The 12,215-nt window shown below is 54.1% G+C and overlaps 2 protein-coding genes and 1 long non-coding RNA gene across 3 annotated transcripts in view; 2 read left to right on the plus strand and 1 right to left on the minus strand.

The window, feature by feature from the left end:
* Positions 1-4,557, minus strand: part of LOC137844713 (uncharacterized) — a 30,155-nt gene extending 25,598 nt beyond the window's left edge. The window contains exon 1 of the long non-coding RNA XR_011090007.1: positions 4,418-4,557. This is a non-coding gene — a long non-coding RNA (uncharacterized lncRNA). The remainder of the gene's footprint in view (positions 1-4,417) is intronic.
* On the plus strand, positions 1,394-2,562 carry LOC137844693 (feather keratin Cos2-3-like). Its single transcript, XM_068661231.1, has one exon. It carries the CDS (start codon positions 1,475-1,477, stop codon positions 1,850-1,852), a length of 378 nt encoding a protein of 125 aa, XP_068517332.1. The 5' UTR covers positions 1,394-1,474; the 3' UTR covers positions 1,853-2,562.
* A 3,713-nt stretch (positions 4,558-8,270) lies between the features above and the next one.
* LOC137844699 (feather keratin Cos1-2-like) lies at positions 8,271-11,344 on the plus strand. The gene is made up of 2 exons (XM_068661238.1): positions 8,271-10,241; positions 10,611-11,344. The coding sequence occupies exons 1-2, from the start codon at positions 10,137-10,139 to the stop codon at positions 10,935-10,937; spliced, it is 432 nt and encodes a 143-aa protein (XP_068517339.1). The 5' UTR covers positions 8,271-10,136; the 3' UTR covers positions 10,938-11,344.
* Positions 11,345-12,215: the final 871 nt, after the last annotated feature.

The raw sequence follows: 12,215 nt of genomic DNA on the forward strand, positions 1-12,215 counted from the left end.
CTGCACCCACGTGCCTTCACACAAAGCTAGCTGCACAGTGGTTGTCACAAGACAAGAGCAGATGTGTGAACAAAAGCAACCGGGCACTCAGGTGAGTGCACAAGGTGAGCCTACAAGGACAGGTGCTATATTATGAACCTCGTTGTCATAGTACCTGGGGTTGGTGGGACTGTGAAGCTCAAGGGCAGCCTTGGCTGCAGTTACTGTGAAATGGTGGAATTTAGGTTCATGAGCACAGTGAGGAGGAAGCACAAGAAACTTGCTGCCCTGGACTTCTGGAGAGCAGACTTTGGTCTGCTCAGGCATCTTCTTGGTAGAGTACCATGATACAAAGCCCTGAGGGGACATGGGCCCAAGAAGGCTGGTTAATATTCAAGGATCATCTCCTCCAAGTTCAGGAGTGATGCATCCCACCAAAGAAGGAGTCAGGCAAAATGCCAGGATACCTGCATGGATGAACATGGAGCAACTGGCTGAACTCAAACATGACAGAGAAGGCCATAGAGGGTGGGAGCAAGGACAGGTAAACTGGAAAGAATATAGATACATAGTCTGATGAGGCAAGATAGGAATCAAGTTAGGAGAGCTAAAAAAAAGCCAGAATTGAATTTGGCCAAGGAAAGAAGCTTTGTTTCCATGTTTGTCTGCCTTGACAGAAGCACGTCCAGAATGTGGCGGGAGGTGATTCACGGCCTGTGCTCCACTTCAGTGAAACCTGACCTGGGGTGCTGTGTTCAGCTTTGGGGCTCCCAGCACGAGAAAGATATAGACCTGTTCAAGTGGGTTCAGAGCAGAGCCATGAAGATGATCAGAGGGGACCCATCCAGCACTTCCAGTGAGTCTTCTGCCCTCACTGATACATTCCTGCCCTAGAAGTCCTTGGACGTTTCATCCCAGCACTCTAAAGAAATCATCACTGCAGAATGGCCATGGCCTAGATCTGCAAATGAAAAGGCAGCAGTGCAGGAAACCAGCACACAGCCCATATCATTTGTTGGGATGGTTTGCATTCAAGATGAGCTTGTCAGAAAATTGTTACCTCTGCCAAAGGTGCCTCTGGGCCTGCGGCAATGAAGTACCAGTATAAAAGGCAGCCCAGCTCTCTGCTCTCTCATCCAATTCTGTTGCCTCATCCTCCTTGGTAACCAGGTGAGTCTGAAGCCCTCTCTTCTCCTCTTCTCAAGTAGAAGGGATCTTGCATTAATAGACATCTCATCTGGTGGTGGTTCAGAGCTATGCTGGGCCTTGGAGTTCCTTCCCATGGGAGAGGGGTGGAGAGAGACGTTCTGTGTAGAGAGAGGCTGGGACACGGTGCAGAGGCAGCCTTTTGGGTTATATGCAACGTGATTGTCTCATTAGATCAGCCTGCGCTTAGAAGGCCCCTGTCAGTACAAGGCAATGAAGACCATGAACCTCCTGGCATAGCCTCCACATCCACCCTCACCAGTTGCCTTAGCTCCTTTGTGGTGGGATAATGGGGCTGCTCCTCACCATATGCTCTGCTTCCTCTCTGCCCTCTCTCCCAGGTGCATCTCCAGCCCAAGACATGTCCTGTTACAACCAGTGCCTGCCATGCCGGCCCTGTGGCCCGACCCCGCTGGCCAGCAGCTGCAACGAGCCCTGCGTCAGGCAGTGCCAGAACTCCACCGTCGTCATTGAGCCCTCTCCCGTAGTGGTGACCCTGCCCGGCCCCATCCTCAGCTCCTTCCCGCAGAACACCGTTGTGGGATCCTCCACCTCTGCTGCCGTTGGCAGCATCCTCAGCTGTGACGGAGTCCCCATCACCTCCGGGTGCTGTGATCTCTCGGGCATTTCCAGCCGCTACTGTGGCAGAAGATGCCTGCCCTGCTAAAGCCACTGCCCATGGCCCTGGGGTTCCAGCACGACCATGGTGCTGGACAACAGAAGGAGGAGTCTTCAGGCCATTGCTTTCAGAATGACTGACCTTCCTCACCTCCTCTGGCAAACATTGGCAGGAGCCCGACCAGGGGCTAGTCTGAGATCTCTGAAAACACAGTCCATGTCTCTCCTTTCATTCTAACACCTACCCCCCTGTCTCAATTTTCATAGTGTTCTTCTCCTCCCCTGTGCTGTGGGGATCCTCAGATCCAGCCCTGCCACTGTGGTAACAGCAGACAAATGCCCTGCATGAACTCCTCCATGGGCGAAGGATGCTGCCTCTTGGTTGGCCCTGGTGATCCCTGCACTGAAGGGCCTCTGCTCAGAGTGACCTCCTTTTCCTCTCTACATTCATTAAAGATTTCTGCATCCCGGCCTTGGTTGCACATGTTTCTTCCCTCTGCATATGCCCTCCTGAGCTGCTCAGCGAGAATGGTTTTGCCCTTGGTGGGTATAAGATGGGTGTTTAAAGTCTTCATGCAATTGCTTTCAGAATGACGGACCTTCCTCACCTCCTCTGGCAAACATTGGCAGGAGCCTGACCAGGGGCTAGCCTGAGATTTCTGAAAACTCGGCCCATGTCTCTCAGTAGGCCCTGGAGATCCCTGCACTGAAGGGCCTCTGCTCAGAGTGACCTCCTTTTCCTCTGTACACTCATTAAAGTTTCCGGCAACCCAGCCTTGGCTGTAGATGTTTCTTCCCTCTGTGTATGCCCTCCTGAGCCGCCCAGCGAGAATTGTCTTGCCCTTGGTGGGTATAAGATGGGTGTTTAAGGAGCCTTTTCCCCACTCCCAGAACAATGGGAGGTTGCGACATGCTGCAGAGGGTCCTCTCTTGGACAATGCCCCTTGGGGCTGAAGAAGACATTCCTCACTTTCACAGAGCAAGGGGCAATCTACCCTTGCCTTGCAGCATCTCTGCCCACAGCTCCCCCCTGTCCTGCAAACAGAGAGCACAACCTCTGCTGTCCTCACGGAAGAAGCTACGAGTCTGTGGGAGGCTGTGGAGGCTTGGCACCCTGTAGGCTCTTAGGAACGGGCTTCTTCTTGCTCAGGACAGTGCTGTGCTGGGGAAGCAGGTGGGGACAGAAGATGGATGGCAGATGTGGGGAATGGGTGGAATAAGTGCAGGGATGCCTGACTCCTTCTACTCCACCCTCATCTTCCCTTGTTTGCCCTACCTCAGGGCTATGGCCAGCACACATGGGCATGTGCGGCAGGAACACGTGTCCCATGAGGCCCAACCGCCCCCAGCAGAGCACTTGGCAGGGCCCAGGTGATGGCACACATGCAGGGCTGATCCCCTTCCACAAGTCAGCATTGGTGTTCCCCGTCATGGACCATACACGTAAATCTCTAGTCCCTGAGGACCCTGAACCCATATGGGGTGGGTCAGTGCAGAGACAGCAGGCAGTTTGCATGCCCCCATGCTGCTCTAGGGTGCCCACTTGCCCCCAAGCATGCAACAGCTTTCCTCAGGTGCAGGACGTGCACTCACAGGGACTTCCTCATGCTCATTTCCACTTTTCCTGACCATTTGCTTTGCTCCTGCTCAGGCAAGCTGTTTCTCTGTTTCTTCTTTTGGTTATGTAGAGGCTATGTTCAGGACGCGTGCAGCTCTCTGGTGCCCAGTTGCACTTCAAGGATGCCCATTGTTTCCAGGCCCTGCTTGAGTGCTGGCAGACATTTTTCCTGTCAGAGCTTTGCAGCCTCTTGATGTTTCTCATCAGTATCTCATTAGAGCCTGGTTACATCTATGACAGGTCGCATCAGAAGGGCACCTTGTCCTTCCCTGCTTGATTACAGAGCTGTGTTCTTATGGATCCACTTATGGCCCTGCTTGGTACAGCCTTGTCATGTCCAGAAGGAATCAGCCATGCAGGCAAGAGAGATGAGCCAAAGGTGCACTGGGGTAAACCCTTTGTCTTTCCTGGTGCCAGAGGAATGGAGTCAGCCACAGCTGCAAGAGAATGCAACCAATTTAGCCCAGGTGAATGTATGGCACTGCCAGGGCTAAGGTGTGGGGTAGACCACAGGAAAGAGACCCAGGCAGAGCTCTGACAGACATTTCTGCTTTGTTGGGATGGCCCATTGCCCTGGAAGGGCTTGGCCCATGTTGCAACCCAAAACATGACTGGTAGTTCCTGGAGACATTGGCTTCTTAATTGCTCTGCTGTTTATTGCCTACCTTGAATGCCCCAGGACACTGATAGCAATATATAAACCTTGTGTGTAGTTCTGGGTGCATGTCATTGGCAAACAGATAAAAGTGTGGTTGGGATCTGCCTCTGAGTTTGAACAAGGCAGATTATCTTGGGTGAGACACCCACTACGCTGAGAAAACACATTTGCTCTGAAATACGACATGTGAAGCTGCCCCCTTGCCTTCAGGAGAACCAGCCAGACATGGGTTGGATGGGATTCTGTATCCTCTGCGATGCATTTCTGAGACAATGCTGGCCAGCCTTTATAGACAACTGTGAGGAGATAGGCCTGGCTCCAGCACTGACTCCCAGAACCTGGCAGTGTCCAGGGGCGGAAATCCCTGACTGACAGGCACTCTCAGGAGCCTCACAGCAGTCTGCTTCTCCTATACATCCCAAGGTCATCGATGGACAGCCACTCAGAGGCACTCCAAACATTGTTACCCTGAATTAAACCAAGGATGCAAACTGTCCTGATTCGGTCCTTGTTTGGGCATGAATTTGGGAGAAACTGAGGAACATTGTTGCAGAGTGAGGAAAAGGAGGGCTCAGGAGAAAGGGGCTGTGTTTCAGTGCCGCTTCCCTGCACACACCTCTGCCAGGCTGCTGCCATCTCCGTTCAGCTGCACCCAGGCTCCAGACCCTTTCAGCAGAACCGAAGTGCCTTGGAGGGGCCGGGCTGGCGGGGGAACCCCCGCGGCTGCGGGACGAGGTGGTCCTGGCGGGCGGAGCGGCAGCGCCCCCTGGGGGCTGTGCCCCTGCCTCGCCCCCGCCACACACGCCCGGCCCCGCCCGCCACGGTTCCTGCGCGGCCGCAGCCCCGGCTCCTCTCCCCGTGGCTCTCAGGGCGCAGTAATACACCGCCGCGTCCCGAAGCCGGGGCTCGGTGAGCCACAGGGTGCTGGACCGGCGGTCTGCTGCCACCACGAGCCACCCCGGCAGGTCCCTCAGTTCTCTGGAACCACTGAAAGCGCTCATGAGGAATGCGGGTCCTTGGCCCGGGAGATGGCGGTACCAGTAGATGGAGTCACCAGTCTGCATGTTGGGGTGTGAGCAGGTGATGTTGATGCCCGTGCCCTCGGTGGTCTGTGCCCACGGCTCCTGCTGCACCTGGGCTCTGCACACAGCCACTGCCGAGAAAGAAAGCAGGAGAAAACTCAGAAAACGTCTTTCCTGCACCGAAAATGTCACGCAGGGGGAGAGGGGAGAAGAAAACGGTTGATAGCCGATGCGAGCTTTTTCTCAGAAGAAAGCACACAAAGGCATTTCACTGGGAATGGTTATTAGGGGACCAAGTCGGAGCAGGGCTGTTTGGGAGGAGAGTCCGAGCCAGGAGGAGAAGGGAAGCAGGCAGCAATGAGTGGGGGTGTGCCGAAAGGAGAGGAGGAAGGCAGGGAGCAAGGCAAGGTGGGAGGCAACGGCCGGCTGAGCTCGCTGGAGGCAGGCGGGATGGCTGCAGAGGGAGGCCAGAGGGGAGCGAGGTCCGTAAGAAGCCGGCGGGCCAGAAGCGAGGGCAGCCCCGTCCCGTCCCGTCCCGTCCCGTCCCCGGCGCCGGCAGCCCCGCGCACCCAGGAGCACCGCGGCCAGCGCCGCCAGCCCTGCGGCCCGGCCCTGCCGCATCCCGCCGCTCCGCCGCCCGCGCCGCGCTGCCCCCGCCAGCCCCGGCTCTGCTCCGCCCGCGGCGCCTCCTCCCCGCCGCCGCCGCCCGGCGCCGCCAGCTCCGCCCCGGGGCCGCTCGGGGGCTGGCCCGGGCTGCGAGTGCTGGGCGCCTGTGGGCGGGCAGGGCTTCGGCTGCTGCCCGCGGGGCTCTGCCCGTCCTGTAGCCCAGCCCGGGATAGGAGAGGCAGAGGGAGAGAGAGTGGGAGATGGAGCGGGAGCGAAAGGGCGAGGGAGCAGAGACAGCATCTGCCCTTCTGCTACGGCATCTCCTTTGGGAGTGGGAAGGGGAGAGGAGGGCAGTGAACATGGTAGGAGATGAGGAGGCATAGAGGAGAGCAGAGAAGGAGCCTCAGCCCCATGTACCCCACGCAAGTGATGTGACTGCCCACATTTGGTCTCCTCACTGCCTCCCTCAGTCAGGTTTGTATCCCTGTGTGTTGTTTCCAGCTTCCTGCTGTTCTTTCTCTCGGCCCCCCTCCCAAGTGCTGAAGGGCTGCTTCTAGGGTAGGAAACAAGAAGGGAGGAGCTGAAAGCTATGAAAGAAAATAAGGGCTGCTGTGGAAGCAGTGATGGCAGCTTCCCCAAGACCTCCATGTCAGAAGAGAGTAGAGAAAACAGCATGGCCCTGAAAGCAGAGACAGCAAACACAGCAGAGGAAACAAAGAAAAAACCTCCCTCGGTTTTGCATGGCTTCCTTCATTTTCTCGGTCCCTAGGCTGCAGATTGGTGCATGGAGCAGGGGCAGCATAGCCCTGGAGAAGATGGACACCACTTTGTTGCGGGAGAAGTTTGCAATGGGTTGGGTATAGAGGAGGGAACGTAGCCCCCGGCATGATACAAGTGCAGGGAAGTGAGAGTGAGCAGACAGTGTCTTGTGTCTCCTCACATGTCTACATTCAGAGGGAGGAGCACCCTGCAGGAGCTCAAGGAGGACAGGAAAATTGGTGGTGCTGTTGTATTCAAGAAGCACAGCAGTCCAGAAGCTCTCTGCAGAAGGCAGCTGCATGACTGACAGCGAGTCCCAGAAGGAGCTGCGATTGTGTAGGGCCAGAGCAGGGCAAACGAAGGGTGAGCGCCGCTTGTGCCAAGGAGGGGAGCAGGAGCTCAGCCCACAGGCCTCCCACCAGACTGGAGTTCTGCAGTGGGTGGCAGATGCACGCAGCTTGGTCATAGGCCATGAGTGTGAAGAGGACATCCCAGTTTAGGCCCGCTAGTGGAGGAAGAGGAGCCAGACCACACAGCTGGAAAAGTTAATTGTCCATAAAGAGGCGTTCTGACCAAGACATGGCACATGTCAATGAGTGAGAGGTTTCCAAAGACAAATTACACAGAAGGATGCATGGGCTATTTGGGCACCACACATGAGTGTATTCCCAACCTGGATCAAGAGGTAGATATCTGAGTCCAGAATAAAGAGCAGCAGCTCTCAGCTCTCAGACAAACCCAGCAGCAACAAAAGAAACCTCTCTCTAGACCTTCCCCTCACTCCTGTGGGAAGGAGATAGAGTTGCTGCTCAGGATTCCTTGCCTTTCACCACTCGATATTTTCTGGAGGTAAAACACAGCAGGGCCTCAGCAAGCCAGGATGTTCCTTGACAGACAGTTGAAAGTAAAATCCGAACTCTGGAGTTCAGGAGAGCAGTATTTGTTTTCTTCACTGTGTGCACAACTATCTCTGTGCATTCCCAAATATACTTCAGTATGCATCCAGGAGTGTCTGTGAGTGCACCCATGAAATCATGCATCTTTTGACATCAGCAGCAGTGTGCATGAGTGCTGTTCCCTCCGCCCGCTTTTGATATCATGAATGATATCGGTACGTGATCATGGGTCACCCCGGGAATTAACAGAAACAGTGATCCGTCAACAGCATCCCTCCAAGGCTGATATGTGGTGACTGTGCATGATCCTCCTCCAGAGGATCACAAGCTGCACCTCCAGCACGCACGTAGTCCAACCCTGTTTTCAGAGCGGGTCTCATCAGATCAGGTTGCTTAGGATCAAGTCCAGGCAAAGTCTGAACTTTTCAGAGGGTGGAGCTCCAATAACATCTCTTTGGCAATCTGCTCTAGGACTTGATCGCCTTCAGGGTAAATATTTCTTCCATGTATGTTTCATCCATATAACCAAGCCTACCAATTTCTGAAATTGCACGCATTAGCCCCAGACTTGCTATGCTTCATCTCCAGAGTTCAGCTCTGTTTCCTTTGAATCCCCATGTGAAGTGAGAGTAGACAATACACATGTCTGTTTGGCTTTCTGTGTTGCACCCACGGGGTCTTTCCCTCCTCCCACAGCACAGCAACACCAGGACCCATATTCCTCTGGTTCAGTACCACTTCTGCCCAAGTTTTCAGGCCCTGCATGACTCAGCACCAGGCCCATGAGTCACAGATGTATGTGTGGCATTGGTTTCCCCATGGGGGACCTCTGTCCCACCCCACACACCACTGACACTGCACCGGCAGCAGATCCACACAGGGCTGGGCCTGCACAAAGATGGCAGGATTTCTCAGCCTTTCTCCTTGTCCATAAAGCTAACACCATCCTTTTGAACACTCTAGCCATGGGGAGTGCAGCTGTGTCCTGGCCTGGAGAGGCAGGGAGGGGTGTCTGCCACCATGCTCTTTCACTCTGAATCCTGTGGTACAGAATTAAAGAAAGGATCCAAACTGTTGTGGGCCCATCCTTGTTGGGGACTGACATTGGCAATGAACTTCTTAGGGTCAGGAGAAAGAGGGCTTCAGATACAGAAGGCCGCATTTCAGCATGTGTGCAGTGGGCACTTCTGGGCTGTTTTTGTTCTGTGATTGTTCAGCTGTTCTCAGGTTCCTTCTTGCTCTCTTCTTGCCAACTAAACATCCACCACACAGCTCTCTCACACAATCTGCTGAAAGCAAGATGTGGGGAGAGAATGTGATTTAAGCTAAAGGGCTTACAAGTATAGACAGGGATAATATAATTAAATGAAAAAGGAAGAATAATTATGAAACTAAAGAGTGAAGGGTGTTTGGAAACAAATTGAGAGAAAATTATACTCCACTTCCCATCAGCAAGTGATGTTCGTTGAAGTCTTTGGAAGCACTGACTCAGTATGCCCACCCCTGTTTTTCCTTCCCCTTTCACATCTTTCCTGCTGAGTGTGACATCATCCAGTACGGAATATCCCTTTGGTTGGTTTAGGTCAGCTGCCCTGGTGATGTCCCCTCCCAACCTCGTGCCCACCCCCCACCTCCTGGCTTTGTGGGGCTTGGAGAGAGTCTTGATGCTGTGCCAGCACTGCTCCACTATAGCCCCAATGTTGGTGTGATGGCAATGCTGTTCTAGCTCCAAGTGCAGAGCACAGCACTCTAGGGGCTGCTGTGGGGAATGCTGAGTCTGTCCCACATAGCCCCAATACAGGCAAGTGCCCACAAGGGAGGAACATGTGCATGAATGTGACAACATGTACAGCAAAGACAGAATTTGAGCAAAGCACATGTTTTGAAGAGATAGAGAGGGGAGGCGGACTGTGAGCCTTCCAGAAGGCACGGGAGCCAGGTCTCTTGACAAAACAATGTCAGCTTTCTTGGGCCTTGAACTTAAGGCCTGAGAAGCCCATTTGTTAGCCTGAGTAGCAGTGGTAAGGAAAGTGCTGGAGTGCCCCGACTGATCACTGGTGGGTGTCATGACAGAAATAAGCTTGCGTCATGTAAGGAGGTAGTGTATGATTTTATTCATTTTTTAAAGCAAAAACGAAAGGCATCAAGTTATGGGAGTGAAGAAGGAATTCCCTATGGACAGGATCTGCAGTGTGTGTCTTGGGAAAACCCAGCCGGCTCTGTCCGATGCTGGTAGAAGGCAGGATCACCTGCACATGAAAGGTTTCCTTTCTGTGTACATTCATCTTGTTATTCCTTCTAACTAAAACAGCCACTGACCTGTTGGGCCTTTCTTTTGTGATCCAGAAAGGGCCCTGCACAACCTCTCCCCCTTTACAGACACCCCTGGGTCAGAGCAGGAGGAGGCAAAACAGGCCAGCAGGTTTTCCCTGAGGGCAGTGTCAGCAGGGGTAGGGTCACAGGCAGGAGCTGGGTCACCTGTAATCAAAAGGGCCCCAGAGAGTCCCTAGGAAGTCACCCAGACTGACAACATTTGCCTTTACTGGACTCTTCTGACATATGTGAACTCTTGAAGGTGAGGAACACTGACATGTGTTGCCTGGAAATACTTGGGCCTCCCTACCTGCCACTCAGGAGTTGCCTTCTTTGGGGAAAGGACATAAAGCAGGAAATGAAAAGCAGCATCACAGGAAGGCAACACACATCCCGTATCATTAGGTGGGATGTTTTGCATTCAAGAGCAGCTTGTCAGAAAATAGTCCCTGCTTCAAGGGATGCCTCTGGACATGGGGCAGCTAAGGCCCACTATAAAAGCCAGCCCAGCTCCGTGCTCTCTCATCCACTTCTCTGGCCTTCTTCTTGTTGGGAACCAGGTGAGTGTGAAGCCCCTTCTTGTCCCCCTCATTCTCCCACAGGAGGACTCAGTTCCTTGGACCTTTCAGCTGCTATCAGCTGTGTGCCCTGCCAAATCTTGGGACTGCTGATTGTGGGAGAGTCAAGGGGTAGAAGGTTTGTCATGGAGGAAGATTGGGCCTTCGGTATGATGGCTCCTGTGCTGGAGCCTAGGGTGTATCCTGGCTGTGGTGGCTCTTTTTGGGCCCTGTCAGGATGCAGCCAAGAATGACTCGCACATCCCTGCACAGCCTCCAGCTCACAGTACTGCCTGTGCCTTGGATCTGTTAGGGTGGGGTGACTGGCTGCTCCTCATGCATTTCCATGTTAAACTTCCTATCTGCCCTCTCTCCCAGGTGAACCTCCTGCCCCCAGACATGTCCTGCTACGACCAGTGCCAGCCATGCCAGCCCTGCGGCCCTACCCCGCTGGCCAGCAGCTGCAACGAGCCCTGCGTCAGGCAGTGCCAGAACTCCACCATTGTCATCCAGCCCTCTCCCGTGGTGGTGACCCTGCCCGGCCCCATCCTCAGCTCCTTCCCGCAGAACACGGCTGTGGGATCCTCCACCTCTGCTGCCGTTGGCAGCATCCTCAGCTGTGACGGCGTCCCCATCAACTCTGGGTGCTGTGATCTCTCCTGCATCACTAGCCGCTACTGTGGCAGCAGGTGCCGCCCCTGCTAAAGATGCCAGACAGTGCCCCAGACCAGGACCCCAGGAACTCACAACATGCTGCTGGCCAAAATGGATGGAAGAAGAGAACTCATGTTGTTGTTTTAAGAGGACCTGACCATCTCTGACTTGTCCTGTAAAGACAGATAGGTAGGGGCCAGTCTTGAGTCTATGACAACATGACCAATGTCTTCCTATCCAGTTTTCTACACGCTCTTTTTCTTTCTTTGCTTTCTTGCCCTCTCCTTTGTGTGAGGCCCCCAGAAACCAGCCTGGAGAGACCTGGTAGACCCTCTCCCCATGTGGGCCAGGTAGATTGATGCCCTGTTGCAAGTCTGCCATTGGAAAAGCTGAACAGATTTTTGTCTGCTCCTGCTGTGCTACGATCTCGGGGCCTCCTCTTGGAGTCACCTCCTTTCCCTCCTGAGCCTTGATAAACATTTGCAGCAACCCTGAGTGTGTCCCTGTGTGGTCTTTTCATCTGGATACTGATGGCCAAGGGAGAAAACCATTCCTTAGTGGGAATAGGCTGGGGGCACTGCCTCATTCCTCTAGGCACTGGAGGGTGGGGCATACTGCAGCAATTCCTCTTTCAGGCACTGTCTCTTGAAGGTGAGGAAGACATCCCTAGTTCCTCCACAGCCAATAGCTACCAGTCCTTGACTTGTGGCATCTCCGCCTAGACAAGCGCTGTTGACATTGTAGGCCCCAGCTCTTGGGGAAGAGTGTTTGTCTTGCTTTGGGTGGAGCTGTGCTGGGGGTGGAGGCTGAGACCAATATGATCTCAAAGGACTGCAGAAACTGGGAATGGGTAATTGTCTTGGCAATGGCCCTCTGTCTCTCATCAACTTTCACATTTCCTCCACCACCTAATCATGGGCATCATGTCTGGGCATGGAGAGCAGGAACAGCTTCCCCGTGCATCCCCATGACACTTCAGCACAGCGTCTGGCATGACCCCGCTGTTACCAAGGTGCATAGGGCTGAGGGGATCCACAGGTTCGTACTGGTACCAGTCCCATCAGGCCACACACTGGAGTCCCCAGGCCCTGTGAACTCAATTCCTTTTTCATGAACTCAGGCCCAGGACAGGGACCAATGCCCAAACACTCATGGCTGCTCAGTCTTGCTTTCTTTTCCCCAAGCATGGATCAGCTTTCATCAGGCCCTGGAACTCAGAGACCTCATAGGTGGCACAATTGCACCATGCTCCAGAAAAGACATTCTGTGGGGGCAGGGATCCCAGAGTCTCTGCTGAGACATAGCAGTGAGAATGGGACCTGATTGTGC

Source organism: Anas acuta, chromosome 25 (genome assembly GCF_963932015.1).
Source record: "Anas acuta chromosome 25, bAnaAcu1.1, whole genome shotgun sequence".
NCBI classification, from domain to species: Eukaryota; Metazoa; Chordata; class Aves; order Anseriformes; family Anatidae; genus Anas; species Anas acuta.

Coding starts and splice junctions, on each gene's coding strand:
- LOC137844699 (XM_068661238.1), top strand. CDS start 10,137: ATGCCTCTGGACATGGGGCAGCTAAGGCCCACTATAAAAGCCAGCCCA. Junction 10,242..10,610: donor TTGTTGGGAACCAGGTGAGT/GTGAAGCCCCTT, acceptor CCTCTCTCCCAG/GTGAACCTCCTGCCCCCAGA.
- LOC137844693 (XM_068661231.1), top strand. CDS start 1,475: ATGGGGCTGCTCCTCACCATATGCTCTGCTTCCTCTCTGCCCTCTCTC.